The 19265-nt window shown below is 44.6% G+C and overlaps 1 protein-coding gene across 2 annotated transcripts in view; it reads right to left on the bottom strand.

Annotated features, from left to right (window-relative positions):
• GPC6 (glypican 6) overlaps window positions 1-19265 on the bottom strand; it is a 1112124-nt gene that overhangs the window by 131486 nt on the left and 961373 nt on the right. For both annotated transcript variants that reach the window (XM_063953010.1, XM_063953011.1), the window contains exon 5: window positions 9260-9390. In XM_063953010.1, the coding sequence (XP_063809080.1) occupies window positions 9260-9390 (131 nt within the window). The remainder of the gene's footprint in view (window positions 1-9259; window positions 9391-19265) is intronic.

Here is a 19265-nt window from a genome sequence, read left to right as displayed (position 1 = left end):
GCGCACTTGGAGTAGTGGGTCAGAGACAAACTAGGGGAGGTGGGTCAGAGGCACACATGGATAAGTGAGTCAGAGACAAACTAGGGGAGGTGCGTCAGAGGCACACATGGAGCAGTGGGTCAGAGACAAACTAGGGGAGGTGGGTCAGAGGCACACATGGAGTAGTGGATCAGAGACAAACTAGGGGAGGTTGGTCAGAAGCACACATGGAGTAGTGGGTCAGAGACAAACTAGGGGAGGTGGGTCAAAGGCACACATGGAGAAGTGAGTCAGAGACAAACTAGGGGAGGTGGGTCAGAGGCACACATGGAGCAGTGGGTCAGAGACAAACTAGGGGAGGTGGGTCAGAGGCACACTTGTAGGGTTGTCAGAAGCACTATTATGTGCAAGCAGGGCTTGGGTGAGAATAAAGGAGAAGAGTTGGGGGCATCAGCCTGTGATTAAGAAAAATATGCAAGAGGGATCGGGATTACCAGTGCCAGTTCGTAATGCGGCAATAGTACCCAGTGGCATCCAGTGTAGCCCTGTTTCCATAATAACATAGTAGAGTCACCAAGAGCCAGAGGGCTGGGAAGCACATGATCAGCAGTTTCAAGTTATAATTGTATTGCCAAGGCTGAGGCTGCTACCATACTGATTGTGCTACGTGTCCAGCAGTCTCTGTAATGTTGCATTGAGTAAAATGAGTTAGGTACCCCCTGTACCCTCTGGAGGTGGTCAAGGCCCCATAGCAACCCTAGCTCTTGCAACCATGGTAGTTACGCCCCCTGTGTGCAATGCTAAATGTGTACATCTACAGTCTCACTCTGCCAAGTCATAAAAAACTGACAAGTTGCCACTGTAGTCACATCTGGCTCACTTTCTTAAATCTGGTGGGGACTAAGGACAGACATACGGGTTGTAAAGGCTTAGGGGTAAATTTCCTAAGGTTTAAAATCCTTTTTCTTGCATTTGTTTGGTATTTTTCATTATATTTTTTTTAGCAAATTCCTTATAATAGAAGATAGAGCAGAAGTGTAAGTAGCAGAAGATAGTAGTGTTTAAAAACAAGGCTGCTGTATGACTAATCCATAGTAATTCACAGTTTCCTTACTTCTCCAGTGGGGGATGGGCAGATGTTGCTCCTACTGCATATTCTTCCCATCCACCGTAACAGTCTAGTTTCACTATGGGGTCTATTTATCATTAATCACATACTCAATGCGATCTGGGCGAGATATTAGCGCCCAGAAGTGCATTATAGTATTCAAGTAGACCGGGTCAGCCCCTACGATGTGCTCAGAATGGTAGCAGGACTTCTGTGCATGCGCGGTTCCGCTGATCACGCATGCACGCTGTCCATTTCCGCTGGGGTTTATGGGGGAACCCTCGGCTGGCTAATTATGCAAAGTGTATAGGAAACAGTGGGCAAATGGCATCTTCAGATGGCGGTAGCTAGGGGTCTAGCTCAGGAATGCTTCACATTACAGATATTACTAAATCAAACAGCACTGCATCCTCCATAGAATCTTGGGGGTCATTCCGAGTTGTTCGCTCGCAAGCGGATTTTAGCAGATTTGCTCATGCTAAGCCGCCGCCTACTGGGAGTGAATCTTAGCATCTTAAAATAGCGAACGATGTAATTGCAATATTGCGATTACACACCTCGTAGCAGTTTCTGAGTAGCTCCAGACTTACTCGGCATCTGCGATCATTTCAGTGCTTGTCGTTCCTGGTTTGACGTCACAAACACACCCAGCGTTCGCCCAGACACTCCCCCGTTTCTCCAGCCACTCCCGCGATTTTTCCGGAAACGGTAGCGTTTTTCCCCACACGCCCATAAAATGGCCTGTTTCCGCCCAGTAACACCCATTTCCTGTCAATCACATTACGATCGCCAGAACGATGAAAAAGCCGTGAGTAAAATTCCTAACTGCATAGCAAATTTACTTGGCGCAGTCGCAGTGCGGACATTGCGCATGCGCATTAAGCGGAAAATCGCTGCGATGCGAAGATTTTTAACGAGCAAACAACTCGGAATGACCCCCCTTATGCGGTTGCAGCTGCAGACAGGAATGGAGGATCACAGCAGGTATCGGAGATATATGCTGCAGTCCCTCTGTCACACATTAAGTTGATACTAAATATTTGCAGTTACCCCCCAAAAATGGGTGTTTTCGGGGAGTAAGCTGCAAATATTTAATGATTAAAAAGCCTCTATGTTACAGTGTTTCTGTTTCTCTGACGTCCTAGTGGATGCTGGGAACTCCGTAAGGACCATGGGGAATGGCGGCTCCGCAGGAGACTGGGCACAACTAAAAGAAAGCTTTTAGACTACCTGGTGTGCACTGGCTCCTCCCACTATGACCCTCCTCCAAGCCTCAGTTAGATTTCTGTGCCCGGCCGAGCTGGATGCACACTAGGGGCTCTCCTGAGCTCCTAGAAAGAAAGTTTATTTTAGGTTTTTTATTTTACAGTGAGACCTGCTGGCAACAGGCTCACTGCATCGAGGGACTAAGGGGAGAAGAAGCGAACCTACCTGCTTGCAGCTAGCTTGGGCTTCTTAGGCTACTGGACACCATTAGCTCCAGAGGGATCGACCGCATGGAACTGGCCTTGGTGTTCGTTCCCGGAGCCGCGCCGCCGTCCCCCTTACAGAGCCAGAAGCAAGTAGAGGTCCGGAAAATCTGCGGCAGAAGACATCAGTCTTCACCAAGGTAGCGCACAGCACTGCAGCTGTGCGCCATTGCTCCTCATAGACACTTCACACTCCGGTCACTGAGGGTGCAGGGCGCTGGGGGGGGCGCCCTGAGCAGCAATAAAAACACCTTGGCTGGCAAATATATCACAATATATAGGCCCAGAGGCTATATATGTGATAAATACCCCTGCCAGAATCCATAAAAAAGCGGGAGAAAAGTCAGCGAAAAAGGGGCGGAGCTATCTCCCTAAGCACACTGGCGCCATTTTCTCTTCACAGTGCAGCTGGAAGACAGCTCCCCAGGCTCTCCCCTGTAGTTTGCAGGCTCAAAGGGTTAAAAAGAGAGGGGGGGGGCACTAAATTTAGGCGCAATATTGTGTATACAAGCAGCTATTGGGAAAAATTCACTCAATATAGTGTTAATCCCTAAATTATATAGCGCTCTGGTATGTGCTGGCATACTCTCTCTCTGTCTCCCCAAAGGGCTGTGTGGGGTCCTGTCCTCAGTCAGAGCATTCCCTGTGTGTGTGCGGTGTGTCGGTACGGCTGTGTTGACACGTTTGATGAGGAGGCTTATGTGGTGGCAGAGCAGATGCCGATAAATGTGATGTCGCCCCCTGTGGGGCCGACACCAGAGTGGATGGATAGGTGGAAGGTATAAACCGACAGTGTCAACTCCTTACATAAAAGGCTGGATGACGTAACAGCTGTGGGACAGCCGGCTTCTCAGCCGCGCATGCCCAGGCGTCTCAAAGGCCATCAGGGGCTCAAAAACACCCGCTCCCTCAGATGGCAGACACAGATGTCGACATGGAGTCTGACTCCAGTGTCGACGAGGTTGAGACATATACACAATCCACTAGGAACATCCGTTACATGATCCCGGCAATAAAAAATGTGTTACACATTTCTGACATTAACCCAAGTACCACTAAAAAAGGGTTTTATGTGTGGGGAGAAAAAGCAGGCAGTGTTTTGTTCCCCCATCAAATCAGTGAATGAAGTGTGAAAAAGCGTGGGTTCCCCCAAGAAGAAACTGGTAATTTCTAAAAAGTTACTGATGGCGTACCCTTTCCCGCCAGAGGATAAGTTACGCTGGGAGATATCCCCTAGGGTGGATAAGGCGCTCACACGTTTGTCAAAAAAAGGTGGCACGGCCGTCTTAGGATACGGCCACTTTGAAGGTACCTGCTGATAAAAAGCAGGAGGCTATCCTGAAGTCTGTATTTACACACTCAGGTACTAGACTGAGACCTGCAGATAGTGCTGCTGCAGCGTGGTCTGTGACCCTGTCAAACAGGGATACTATTTTGCGAACATAAGAGCATATTAAAGACGTCATCTTATATATGGGGGATGCACAGAGGGATATTTTGCCGGCTGGCATCCAGAGTTAATGCAATGTCCATTCTGTCAGGAGGGTATTAGAGACCCGACACTGGACAGGTGATGCTGACTTTAAAAGGCACATAGAGCCTTATAAGGGTGAGGAATTGTTTGGGGATGGTCTCTGGGACCTCGTATCCACAGCAAGAGCTGGGAAGAAAAATTTTTACCTCAGGTTTCCTCACAGCCTAAGAAAGCACTGTATTATCAGGTACAGTCCTTTCAGCTTCAGAAAAGCAAGCGGATCAAAGGCGCTTCCTTTCTGCACAGAGACGAGGGAAGAGGGAAAAAGCTGCACCAGTCAGCCAGTTCCCAGAATCAAAAATCTTCCCCCGCTTCCTCTGAGTCCACCGCATGACGCGGGGGCTCCACAGGCGTAGCCAGTTACGGTGGAGGGCCGCCTCAAAAATTTCAGCGATCAGTGGGCTCGCTCACAGGTGGATCCCTGGATCCTTCAAGTAGTATCTCAGGGGTACAAGCTGGAATTCGAGGCGTCTCCCCCCCGCCGTTTCCTCAAATCTGCCTTGCCGACAACTCCCTCAGGCAGGGAGGCTGTGCTAGAGGCAATTCACAAGCTGTATTCCCAGCAGGTGATAGTCAAGGTGCCCCTACTTCAACAAGGACGGGGTTACTATTCCACACTGTTTGTGGTACCGAAACCGGACGGTTCGGTGAGACCCATGTTAAATTTTAAATCCTTGAACACATACATAAAAAAATTCAAGTTCAAGATGGAATCGCTCAGGGCGGTTATTGCAAGCCTGGAGGAGGGGGATTACATGGTATCCCTGGACATCAAGGATGCTTACCTACATGTCCCCATTTACCATCCTCACCAGGAGTACCTCAGATTTGTGGTACAGGATTGCCATTACCAATTCCAAACACTGCCGTTTGGACTGTCCACGGCACCGAGGGTCTTTACCAAGGTAATGGCAGAAATGATGATACTCCTTCGAAAAAAGGGAGTTTTAATTATCCCGTTCTTGGACGATCTCCTTATAAAGGCGAGGTCCAAGGAGCAGTTGTTGGTCGGAGTAGTACTATCTCGGGAAGTGCTACAACAGCACGGATGGATTCTATACATTCCAAAGTCACAGCTGGTTCCTACCACACGCCTACTGTTCCTGGGGATGGTTCTGGACACAGAACAGAAAAAAAAGTATTTCTCCCGCAGGAGAAAGCCAAGGAGCTGTCATCTCTAGTCAGAGACCTCCTGAAACCAAAACAGGTATCGGTGCATCACTGCACACAAGTCCTGGGAAAAATGATAGCTTATTACGAAGCAGAATTCCATTCAGCAGGTTCCATGCAAGAACCTTTCAGTGGGACCTCTTGGACAAGTGGTCGGGATCGCATCTTCAGATGCATCGGCTGATAACCCTGTCTCCAAGGACCAGGGTATCTCTACTGTGGTGGCTGCAGAGTGCTCATCTTCAAGAGGGCCGCAGATTCGGCATACAGGACTGGGTCCTGGTAACCACGGATGCCAGCCTTCGAGGCTGGGGGGCAGTCACACATGGAAGAAATTTCCAAGGACTTTGGTCAAGTCAGGAGTCGTCCCTACACATAAATATTCTGGAACTGAGGGCCATGTACAATGCCCTAAGTCTGGCAAGGCCTCTGCTTCAAAACCAGCCGGTACTGATCCAATCAGACAACATCACGGCAGTCGCCCATGTAAACCGACAGGGCGGCACAAGAAGCAGGATGGCGATGGCAGAAGCCACAAGGATTCTCCGATGGGCGGAAAATCACGTATTAGCACTGTCAGCAGTGTTCATTCCGGGAGTGGTCAACTGGGAAGCAGACTTCCTCAGCAGACACGACCTACACCCGGGAGAGTGGGGACTTCATCCTGAAGTCTTCCAACTGTTGGTAAACTGTTGGGAAAGGCCACAGGTGGACATGATGGCGTCCCGCCTAAACAAAAAACTAGATATTGCGCCAGGTCAAGGGACCCTCAGGCGATAGCGGTGGACGCTCTAGTGACACCGTGGGTGTACCAGTCGGTTTATGCATTCCCTCCTCTGCCTCTCATACCAAAGGTACTGAGAATAATAAGAAGACGAGGAGTAAGAACGATACTCGTGGTTCCGGATGGGCCAAGAAGAGCTTGGTACCCAGAACTTCAAGAAATGATATCAGAGGACCCATGGCCTCTACCGCTCAGACAGGATCTGCTACAGCAGGGGCCCTGTCTGTTCCAAGACTTACCGCGGCTGCGTTTTACGGCATGGCGGTTGAATTCCGGATCCTAAAGGAAAAGGGCATTCCGGAGGAAGTCATTCCTACGCTGATAAAAGCCAGGAAAGAAGTAACCGCAAACCATTATCAACATATTTGGCGAAAATATGTTGCGTGGTGTGAGGCCAGGAAGGCCCCAACAGAGGAATTTCAGCTGGGTCGTTTTCTGCACTTCCTACAGTCAGGAGTGACTATGGGCCTAAACTTGGGTTCCATTAAGGTCCAGATTTCAGCTCTGTCGATTTTCTTCCAGAAAGAACTGGCTTCACTGCCTGGAGTTCAGACATTTGTAAAGAGAGTGCTACATATTCAGCCCCCTTTTGTGCCTCCTGTGGCACCTTGGGATCTCAACGTGGTGTTGAGTTTCCTAAAATCACATTGGTTTGAGCCACTTAAAACTGTGGATTTGAAATATCTCACGTGGAAAGTGGTCATGTTATTGGCCTTGGCTTCGGCCAGGCGTGTGTCAGAATTGGCGGCTTTGTTATGTAAAAGCCCTTATCTGATTTTCCATATGGAGAGGGCAGAATTGAGGACTCGTCCCCAGTTTCTCCCTAAGGTGGTATCAGCTTTTCACTTGAACCAACCTATTGTAGTGCCTGCGGCTACAAGGGACTTGGAAGATTCCAAGTTACTGGACGTAGTCAGGGCCTTACAAATTTATATTTCCAGGACGGCTGGAGTCAGGAAAATTGACTCGCTTTTTATCCTGTAGGCACCCAACAAAATAGGTGCTCCTGCTTCTAAGCAGACTATTGCTCGCTGAATTTGCAGCACAATTCAGCTGGAGCATTCTGCGGCTGGATTGCCGCATCCTAAATCAGAAAAAGCCCATTCCACGAGGAAAGTGGGCTCATCTTGGGCGGCTGCCCGAGGGGTCTCGGCTTTACAACTTTGCCGAGCTGCAACTTGGTCAGGGGCAAACACGTTTGCAAAATTCTACAAATTTGATACCCTGGTTGAGGAGGACCTTGAGTTCTCTCATTCGGTGCTGCAGAGTCATCCGCACTCTCCCGCCCGTTTGGGAGCTTTGGTATAATCCCCATGGTCCTTACGGAGTTCCCAGCATCCACTAGGACGTCAGAGAAAATAAGATTTTACTCACCGGTAAATCTATTTCTCGTAGTCCGTAGTGGATGCTGGGCGCCCATCCCAAGTGCGGATTGTCTGCAATACTTGTATGTAGTTATTGCCTAACTAAGGGTTATTGTTGAGCCATCTGTTGAGAGGCTCAGTTATATTTCATACTGTTAACTGGGTATAGTATCACAAGTTATACGGTGTGATTGGTGTGGCTGGTATGAGTCTTACCCGGGATTCAAAATCCTTCCTTATTGTGTCAGCTCTTCCGGGCACAGTATCCTAACTGAGGCTTGGAGGAGGGTCATAGTGGGAGGAGCCAGTGCACACCAGGTAGTCTAAAAGCTTTCTTTTAGTTGTGCCCAGTCTCCTGCGGAGCCGCTATTCCCCATGGTCCTTACGGAGTTCCCAGCATCCACTACGGACTACGAGAAATAGATTTACCGGTGAGTTAAATCTTATTTTTCAATGTTGTATCAGTTCATTTAGCTATATAGAAGCTATTATTAGTGTAATCTGCAAACGTGATGATATTACAGTAGCTTGTGACTGTGGGAATACTTGTAGATTACAAATCTTTTGATTTCTTAGCAGTCAATACATCTTATTATCTTTGTAGTAACTGTTTAAAATATACTGTATATTCAATTTTTTTAATTATTATTCTGTTTTGTTTCAAGCATGAGATTTTCTTTCTCGACATGTGCTCATTCAATAGTTACTGTCCATTAGCATTTATGCTATTTTTCTACTTTAAATATTTGCGTCATTTCCACACAGCTCTATATGATTTCAAAAACATGATGATGAAACAGTATATACTTAAAATAGTAATATAGATTGCACCAGCGCTAAAGTACATGCAGGCACTTGTAACACTACAAGTGCCAGTACACAAGAACATTCAACAAGAGTGTGTACTTCCAGTGCCAGCATTCACCAGTATTACCCATGTACCCACTGGATGGGGCCCTTGGCTACTCAGGATTTGGTCAGTACTCGCTAGGTCTGATCATTCTTCCTGCGGGAAAGGTGCTGAGTAGGCTGGCCTGTTACAAACTGTGAGGGAGATATTTTTTTGATTTCTCTAAAATGCGAATGGTTTGAGGTCCATACCCACATTTCTTTTCTTGTTAATAATAAGTTATGGTTTGAATTGCAGTTTGGCAGATCACACCTTTAATCATTAAACACTTTCCATATGAAAATCATCAAAAGCAGTGTTTTGTTTTCTTCTGCTTAATAACTAATGTTACATGAGGATTGGCATCTGGATATCTTCTCAAATATGCATGCTTAGGAACCTGGCTCTCTGCACATCTATAGGAAATTTCAACCACTGAGTTTGCTCAGGAGTCAGGTAGTATATGGCCAACATAGCAGGATAGCTGGATGTCAGCGCTAACAAAGTAGCATTAGATTTTATAGAAAATATGTTTTGAGGATTTTAAGTGGTGAAAGAATTATTGTAGAAGTCAATACATGATTGAATTTATCTGTGTACATTGAGTTTGTGGATTCCTAAGGAGACAGCGGATCAATTATTAGTAGAGATCAAAAATACAAGCGTCTTTTACCATCAAATCATCAAGAGACGATTGTAAATAATAAATTAATTATTCTTAGCTTGTTATATAACTTTCACTAATATATATATATATATATATATATATATATATATCTCAACCAGTTATATTATGGTATTTATTCTTATTAAAATCTTGGCAGTGCCATAATCTCATAGAGCAAAACAAGACTTTCTAGTAAAATGTATCTTCTGTCAAACACTCCTAGTAAATTTATCACCCGCTCTGTCATAATGGGCACTGATTTATCACATTAATTAATATATGTGATGCTGATTACCTTCCCAGACACCTGCCCACTGTTTTCCTGCAGGTTCATGATGGCTTCAGAAATCTTCATATCGATAGGATCCATAACTGACTTAATATTGAATGGGCCCTCCAATCTGTCAGCGACTAGAAGCATAGCATCTGTCAAAGAAAAAAACAATCACAACAAGTTAAAGAAAGGTCAGCAGCACCAAACGCCTGCATTAAAAGGTCACATTACGCACAGAGCTCATTTTCTGAGTCATGAATTAATCGCTTCTTGACAACAAATAGATGTGTACACAATATTGCAAATACACCTGACACACTATTCAAAGACAGCTGCAATGAAAGGAGATTGAATTTGTTATTAAAATGGGGAATGCCTAAAAATACATAGCTACCAACTTTTAATGTCCATTGCCACTTGCTTTTTCATTAGGAAATCTCTTAAAGCCAGTCAAATAATTGGGACTAGCCACATAAATCCCTTCATTTTGTTTCCATCTGCAATGCATTGTATATACCAAACAAATATCAAGATGCAAAATACAAGACCAGAAGTACAAACACCCACACAGGTTTTCTAGCAACATGAAAATGACTTCCAAAAACCTGTTTTTCTGCTAATTAACATAAAGATTTTCTTAGTAAACTAAGCAGTGTACTGTAGCCAATGAGGATGCAGACTGTAAATTACCCATGCGCCCAAATAGGTGGGGAGAGCTGAGCCATATAGTTGCCTCCTTTGTAAGGGCATGCTGTATATAACTCTTGTACATATACTTTTCAGCTTTCAAAGCATTTATTCAATTTGTATTTCTTTTTCTTTACTCAGTTCTTGTGTTAGTAGTAGAGATGTGCACCGGACATTTTTTGGGTTTTGTGTTTTGGTTTCTGATATGGTTCCGCGGCCGTGTTTTGAATTCGGACGCGTTTTGGCAAAACCTCCCTGAAAATTTTTTGTCGGATTCGGGTGTTTTTTTTCCAAAAACCCCTAAAAACAGCTTAAATCATAGAATTTGGGGGTCATTTTGATCCCATAGTATTATTAACCTCAAAAACCATAATTTCGACTCATTTCCAGTCTATTCTGAACACCTCACACCTCACAATATTATTTTTAGTCCTAAAATTTGCACCGATGTTGCTGGATGACTAAGCTAAGAGACCCAAGTGGCCGGCACAAACACCTGGCCCATCTAGGAGTGGCACTGCAGTGTCAGACAGGATGGCACTTAAAAAAATTGGCCCCAAACGTCACATGATGCAAAGATAAATTAAAGAAAAAAGAGGTGCAAAATGGAGTTGTCCTTGGGCCCTCCCACCCACCCTTATGTTGTATAAACAGGACATGCACACTTTAACAAACCCATCATTTCAGTGACAGGGTCTGCCACACGACTGTGGCTGAAATGACTGGTTGGTTTGGGCTCCCACCAAAAAAGAAGCAATCAATCTCTCCTTGCACAAACTGGCAAGATGTCCACCTCCTCCGATTCCTCACCCCTTTCACTGTGTACATCCCCCTCCTCACAGATTATTAATTCGTCCCCACTGGAATCCACCATCTCAGGTCCCTGTGTACTTTCTGGAGGCAATTGATGGTGAATGTCTCCACGGAGGAATTGATTATAATTCATTTTGATGAACATCATCTTCTCCACATTTTCTGGAAGTAACCTCGTACGCCGATTGCTGACAAGGTGACCGGCTGCACTAAACACTCTTTCGGAGTACACACTGGAGGGGAGGGGGGGGGGGCAACTTAGGTAAAATAAATTCAGTTTGTGCAAGGGCCTCCAAATTGCCTCTTTTTCCTGCCAGTATACGTACGGACTGTCTGACGTGCCTAGTTGGATGCGGTCACTCATATAATCCTCCACCATTCTTTCAATGGTGACAGAATCATATGCAGTGACAGTAGATGACATGTCAGTAATCATTGGCAGGTCCTTCAGTCCAGACCAGATGTCAGCACATCGTTACCACCTCTTGCTTCAGCTGATGGCGGGGCAGGTTCAGAAGTGTTTGCTGGTGCTCCAGTCTTCGGCACGCGGTGGCTGAATGCCAAAAGTGGCCCGCAATTCTTCGGGCCACCAACAGCATCTCTTGCACGCCCCTGTCGTTTTAAAAAAAATTCTGCACCACCAAATTCAATGTATGTGCAAAACATGGGACGTGCTGGAATTTGCCCACATGTAATGCACGCACAATATTGGTAGCGTTGTCCGATGTCACAAATCCCCAGGAGAGTCCAATTGGGGTAAGCCATTCTGCGATGATGTTCCTCAGTTTCCGTAAGAGGTTGTCAGCTGTGTGCCTCTTATGAAAAGTGGTGATACAAAGCGTAGCCTGCCTAGGAACGATTTGGCGTTTGCGAGATGCTGCTACTGGTGCCGCTGCTGCTGTTCTTGCTGCGGGAGGCAATACATCTACCCAGTGGGCTGTCACAGTCATATAGTCCTGAGTCTGCCCTGCTCCACTTGTCCACATGTCCGTGGTTAAGTGGACATTGGGTACAACTGCATTTTTTAGGACACTGGTGACTCTTTTTCTAATGTCTGTGTACATTCTCGGTATCGCCTGCCTAGAGAAATGGAACCTAGATGGTATTTGGTACCGGGGACACAGTACCTCAAACAATTCTCTAATTCCCTCTGAATTTACGGTGGATACCGGACGCACGTTTAACACCAACGCAGCTGCCAAGACCTGAGTTATCCGCTTTGCAGCAGGATGACTGCTGTGATATTTCATCTTCCTCGCAAAGGACTGTTGGACAGTCAATTGCTTACTGGAAGTAGTACAAGTGGTCTTCCGACTTCCCCTCTGGGATGACGATCGACTCCCAGCAGCAACAACAGCAGCAGTAGGCGTTACACTCAAGGATGCATCGGAGGAATCCCAGGCAGGAGAGGACTCATCAGACTTGCCAGTGACATGGCCTGCAGGACTATTGGTTTTCCTGTCTAATGAGGAAATTGACACTGAGGGAGTTGGTGGTGTGGTTTGCAGGAGCTTGGTTACAAGAGGAAGGGATTTAGTTGTCAGTGGACTGCTTCCGCTGTCACCCAAAGTTTTTGAACTTGTCACTGACTTCTGATGAATGCGGTCCAGGTGATGTATAAGGGAGGATGTTCCTAGGTGGTTAACGTCCTTACCCCTACTTATTACAGCTTGACAAAGACAACACACGGCTTGACACCTGTTGTCCGCATTTCTGTTAAAATAATTCCACACCGAAGAGGTGATTTTTTTTTAAATTTGACCAGGCATGTCAATGGCCATATTCGTCCCACGGACAACAGGTGTCTCCCCGGGTGCCTGACTTAAACAAACCACCTCACTATCAGAATGCTCCTTGTCAATTTCCTCCTCAGTGCCAGCAACATCCATATCCTCATCCTGGTGTACTTCAACATTGACATCTTCAATTTGACTATCAGGAACTGGACTACGGGTACTCCTTCCAGCACTTACAGGGGGCGTGCAAATGGTGGAAGGCACCACCTCTTCCCGTCCAGTGTTGGGAAGGTCAGGCATCGCAACCGACACAATTGGACTCTCCTTGGGGATTTGTGATTTAGAAGAACGCACAGTTATTTGCTGTGCTTTTGCCATCTTAACTCTTTTCAGTTTTCTAGCGGGAGGATGAGTGCTTCCATCCTCATGTGAAGCTGAACCACTAGCCATGAACATAGGCCAGGGCCTCAGCCGTTCCTTGCCACTCTGTGTCGTAAATGGCATATTGGCAAGTTTACGCTTCTCCTCAGATGCTTTTAATTTAGATTTTTGGGTCATTTTACTGAACTTTAGTTTTTTGGATTTTACATGCTCTCTACTATGACAATGGGCATCGGCCTTGGCAGACGACGTTGATGGCATTTCATCGTCTCGGCCATGACTAGTGGCAGCAGCTTCAGCACGAGGTGGAAGTGGATCTTGATCTTTCCCTATTTTACCCTCCACATTTTTGTTCTCCATTTTTTAATGTGTGGAATTATATGCCAGTAATATATCAATAGCATTGGCCTACTGTACTGTACTATATATGTATACTGTTGGTCACCAAAATGCTGCACTGTAATACTATATATACTGCTCACAAAAATGACGCACAGATATGGAATGGATATGTGCAGTGACACAGAGCTGCAAGATACAGCAATGGCCTACTGTACACAACTATATACTGTTGGGTCACCAAAATGCTGCACTGTAATACTATATATACTGCTCACAAAAATTCCGCACAGATATGGAATGGATACGTGCAGTGACACAGAGCTGCAAGATATAGCAATGGCCTACTGTACTGTACTGTACTACTATAATTATTATATACTGGTGGTCCCCAGTCCCCACAATGCAGCACACTGATCAGATATTTGCAGCACACTGAGCACAGATATGGAGGGTTTTCAGGCAGAGAACGTAGATATTTTCAGCACACTTAGCACAGATTATTTGCAGCACACTGAGCACAGATATTTGCAGCACACTGAGCACAGATTACAGAGCTTTTCAGGGAGAGAACGCTGCCACGTCCTCTCCGTTCAATCTCCAATGCACGAGTGAAAATGGCGGCGACGCGCGGCTCCTTATATAGAATACGAATCTCGCGAGAATCCGACAGCGGGATGATGACGTTCGGGCGCGTTCTGGTTAACCAAGCAAAGCGGGAAGATCCGAGGCTGCCTCGGACCCATGTAAAATGGGTGAAGTTCGGGGGGGTTCGGATCTCGAGGAACCGAACCCGCTCATCTCTAGTTATTAGTAATAAGCCTAGAATGACTGAAAGATATTGGAGTTTTCCTAGATTGAATACTTTACAGAGAAATCATTACACACTAATAATTTAGATAACACTGAGGGCTAAACAGGGTGTGATGGGGATTATGTGGTTGCAAAGAATGAGTAAGAACTAATGTAGCATTTTGGGGGTCACAATATTGCCCTCTGTACCACAAGCACCAACTCCAAGAGTGTATGATACTGCAACCTGGAGCACCAAGGGGGTGTGTATGTGTGTGTGTGGGGAGGGTTGTCGAGTACAGAGTACCCAAGCCTGGGCCTGTTTCGGTATCTTGTAGGCACAGCCACACCCTCCAAGATGGCACAGTCATGCCCCTTCAGTGGCATTTACAGTCCCCTCCCCCCACTCTTGACCATGCCCCTCTTAGGGGTCTATTTACCAAGCCTTGCATGGAGATAAAATCGACGGAGATAAAGTCCCAGCCAATCAGCTCCTAACTGTCATGTCACAGACTGGGTTTGAAAAATGTCAGTTAGGAGCTGGTTGGCTGGTTCTTTATCTCCGTGGACTTTATCTCCATCCAAGGCTTAGTAAATAGACCCCTTAGTGTAGTAAGTCTTCGAGAGTGATAAAGTGGAGGTAGATAAAAGTCAAGCCAATCAGCTTCTAACTGACATCTGCCCCAGGGCCTGAAAAGGCTCTTGGAAGCCCTGGCTACAACTACTACTATTACTGTTATTCTATATAGAGTGTGAAATGTTATTACAAACCACAGCATCATTTCAGATTCTGCTATTGAATAATTACGCCCATCCCTGGTTATAAATGGTGTAACTGTATGCTCAATTTAAATGTGTCACACTATTTGTTGTTATTGAAAGACATAAACTTAGTTTCTCAGTTTTCTAATCTGTACTGTAAAGTACGAGTTTTACGATGGGGCAAATATTACTATATTAAATAGGGTCACAAAATATCCATTTAATCAGCTTATGTGCGATCAGTAAGATAAAAAGAGCAGACATTTCTTCACGATGTACTGAAGTAATTCATTTTTATTGCCGTTAATGTAAAATGAGCCCATAATCTCAAATGAACATCTGGAATAGATTGCCAAAATTGATGCTATGCAGCAAAGGGAACATTATTATCAAAGAAATATACAGTTATAAATCACAGAGTCAACCTCTGTTGTAGTGAGACAGGGAAAAAATGATATGGGACTATTGTCGCAGAAAATCATTTCATAAATTTAAATATGCTTCAGTTCCCTCAAATGGTATAATTTTTAACTGGCAATGTTAGAATAAAAATACATTCTGTGCTGTATATGATTAGCTACAATCAGAACTTATCTCTACTCTAATACTTTACTTTCTGAATTGAGTATTGTTCTATATATAACACAAACAAAATACTTCAGGGATAATGTAGGTTTTACAGAGTTCAACCAGTGAATTACCATATCAGGAGGCACTGCAGTATTTAGAGCAAGAAGGTTTTTCCTTAATGGAGAGCGGAGTTCAGACCGTAGCAACATCCTGGGGATTACCAGGAGAAAAAAATCCATCAGGGTAGACATCCAGAACCAAAGGAGGTAAGGGCCACAGGGTAATTGTCCACAGTAAAGGGGTAAAGAGCCAGAAGGGTAACTGGACAAAGCCAAATGGGGGAAATGCAGTTTATTATCCAATATAGTCACTGAGCCTTGTGCCAGTAATGCCCCTGGCCATGCCTTAACCACGCCTAATGGATGATGTCACAAAGAGGGCGGGGGCGCATAATTCTGTCCCTGTTGTCATGGTAACATGAATTGCTACCTTTTGGTCAGGGGTCAGGCAACTTTTTTTTACCTTTTACCCCAAAATATATTTAGATACGCCGACGTTACCCCCTTGATTTGAAAGGAAGGAAATCATATAATATTGTGCATATATACTGGTAATCACTGTTTATATGGCATTTCTGAGATACTGTGTGTATATATATATATATATATATATAATTATTTTATATATTTATTTTTTTATTATTTTTGCCTATTAATTTTTGGCAATGAATGGGTTAATTAACACTTTCTCCCCAAACACCAAAATGAATGTAAGAAATATGGATGAGGGGGGAAGGGACACACACACTACTTTTAGGAGACAGATGGTCACATCCTCACCTCAGTAATGTCAGTGGGAATTTCCCACTGTTATGTGGACCTCTGTCTGATCCTGCGAAACTCCATCAGCGGTCATCTACAGAACACTTCAAGTTCTGTGTGTGGGTTGGCGGGTTGTGGGTGGGAGGACAGGACAGCGCAGGAGGGAGCGTGGTGTGACGTTAGCACGTCACATCGCGAGCCGGCCGGTTCTGGACGGGGCTGTGTCTCAGTAGCGCGACCGTCCATTACCCCAGGAATTTCATTTTTACCCCATTTGGGGTAATTTACCCCTGCTCCCTGACCACTGCTTTAGGTCAATCTGTCATTTAAACTAGTTTCCAGTCTTCTCAACCATCACCTGTTAAATTATCACTACCTGAGATTAAGGGCAGATGTACTAAACCTTGGACAGTGATAAAGTGGAGAGTAATAAAATACCAACCAATCAACTTTCAAACACAGGAGCTGATTGGCTGGTCTTTATCACTCTTCAAGGCTTAGTAAATCTGCCCCGAAGTCCTGTGGACAACCAAGTACTGACGATCATATTGGCTTCCATGAGAACAGGGATTGCTATTGGTAAAGTTCTTGCCAAGAATGGTTCAGATAAAAATAAGTTAAGATGTTTGAGACACCAGGTCAATTAAAAGGCAATGGGTATTTCTCAGGTAGCTTTTATGTAATCCTGAAACAAATCTCATGTACTGCCATTTTTCTTACATCTCAACAGAGGTATGGGAAAAATGTGCAGTGGTGTTGATTACTGAGCCTGTTGGACAATCTGTAAAGGCTGCACTTTTTTTCCAGTTCTGTGGCACCAGATTATTCACAAACATTGACAGTTGCAGGTGGCATATGGAACCATGCATCTTTGGTATAAAAGTGCTATAAATAACATAAAGAACTGTAATAGAGAAATGTTTGCCAAAGTCCCTCTCCAGCATAATAGGTCCTGATCTCTCCAAACTTCTCTCCGGAAGAGCTGAAGAGTAAGGAGGGAACTGGGTTCAACATATGACTTCACAGAGATTTCTGGATATTTTTAGGTGTTAGCTATTAGAGGTGCTCAAAAATATGAAATTGATCAAAATTCAACAGATTTTCTCAATTTTAAAGCCCCGAACATGTATGAGGTACAATTGTCAGTAGTTCCTGATTTGAACTGTGGTTTTGAAATGTGAAGTTTTAATTTTCCATAAAATTTCAAGGTTTGCTTTTCGCATTCATTGATATATTTGTGTTTTACTTTTTAAAACACTGTTTAAAATATTTATCTTATTCATTGGTTTGCTGGTTTGTCTGTCCGGTTATGCATTCGGACACCCCTTCACCAATTGGGATGAAGCCAACTCAGTTGGATCCTGGCCTTGTTCTAGGGGGGGTTATAATCCCAATCGGACCTCCCGTTGGTGTACGCTGATCAGAACTTTGACCCGGGGAGTATGTTCTGAGCCTTTAACTGGATGGATTTGGACAAAAACTTTGCAGAGTGATAACATAGGGTCCAAGAAGACATACTAAAGGGTTGAGGTCCTGGTTGAACCTCACATTGGTGTATGACAGGCAGAACTTTGACACAAGGAGCCTGTTCTGGGCCTTCCAGTGGATGGATTTGGATGAAAACGTTAATGAACTGTAATATCTGGCTGAAATAACCATAAACCAAGTAACTAAAATAACTGACAGAAATGGAGGTGGGAAGACAAACAATATTGTGTACCCAAAAGTCTTGGAATAGCAACATTAATGACAGAAGGAAAACTTTAAACCCATCTCGCAATATAAAAATTATTATAAAACTGAACAAAAAGGAAAGCTGTGGATTAGGGCTACTGGTAAGATTCCCCCCAAAAAGACACTGGGCAGCCACCTCATGGGTGTGTTGGAAGAGCTGCTAAGCTGCTAATCATTTTAAAATGTTGACAGTTACATTCAACTCATTGATAACTTAGGGGTCTATTGGATGGAGATAAAGTGCACAGAGATAAAGTACCAGCCAATCAGCTCCTAACTGCCATGTCACAGGCTGGGTTTGAAAAATGACAGTTAGGATCTGGTTGGCTGGTTCTTTATCTCCGTCTATTTTATCTCCATCCAAGGCTTAGTAAATAGACCCCTTAAGCACTTGAAGATTTAAACTCGGGCAACGCTGGGTACTTCAGCTATTATTCAATAAAAATGTATCTTCACATTCTCATAGTCCCCGTGCCTTGCTGCAACTGTATATCTTTGTGTTCCTTTGACCTTCCCACAAGTCTATAAGTTTGTTTTCCTCCCTTGTAATTGCTCTTAATCTGTATAAGTTCATTGCTGTTTCTCTGTTACCTTCCTCACCAGTGCCGATATTGTTTTCAAACTCCTACAATATCTACACCCTATTTAAAGATTGTACCTAGTACAAATACTATTGCTAAGGCAAACATCAATCCTGAGAAACCTCTCCAGCCAGAGGACTCAATATGAATTCTTGTATGGTATCAAGTTTTTTTTAAAGACGTCAGCATCCACCTATATCATACTTCTTTGGTAACCAAATTGATGGCTGACTAGACCATTATTTTCAATGTGTGTATTGTCACTATGCTGAGAAATAAAATATATTACATTGTACTCAGGGATCTGAATAGCTATCATATCTAACACTGGTATCTACTGGGTCTTCTAAACTGCTAGTTACACCCTAAAGCAGTGATGGCTAACCTTGACACTCCAGTTGTTGTTGATCTACACAGCCGGAATTCTGACGGATGGGATCCCACTGTCAGGATCTTGATAGCTGGGATCCCGTCCGCCGGCATTACATACTGAGCCAGGCAGACATTTTATCTGACAAGCTGAAACCATCAGACATCATTGCCATACACTGGGCGGGATGTACTTACAAGAAAATGCAGTAAAAACTCTGTTTTTTGTGGTTTTACCGCATTTCCCGTATATGTACAAAAACCCAGCCACCGGGTTTCCGATGCAGAGGGTAACACCCCCTATAGAAGTCTATGGGCTTCTTTCAGCATCAGTGCTGTCAGAGGAATCCCATTGAATACCTCTCCCAGCATCCCCTGTGGCCGCATATGCAGAGGGACTCCCGGGTCATAAACCCAGAAGTCCAGGGACCGGCGGCCATCG

Source organism: Pseudophryne corroboree, chromosome 2, assembly GCF_028390025.1.
Source record: "Pseudophryne corroboree isolate aPseCor3 chromosome 2, aPseCor3.hap2, whole genome shotgun sequence".
In the NCBI taxonomy this organism is placed as follows: Eukaryota; Metazoa; Chordata; class Amphibia; order Anura; family Myobatrachidae; genus Pseudophryne; species Pseudophryne corroboree.
The sequence above is the reverse complement of the archived record's forward strand: the minus strand, read 5'-3'. Positions and strand labels throughout refer to the sequence as shown.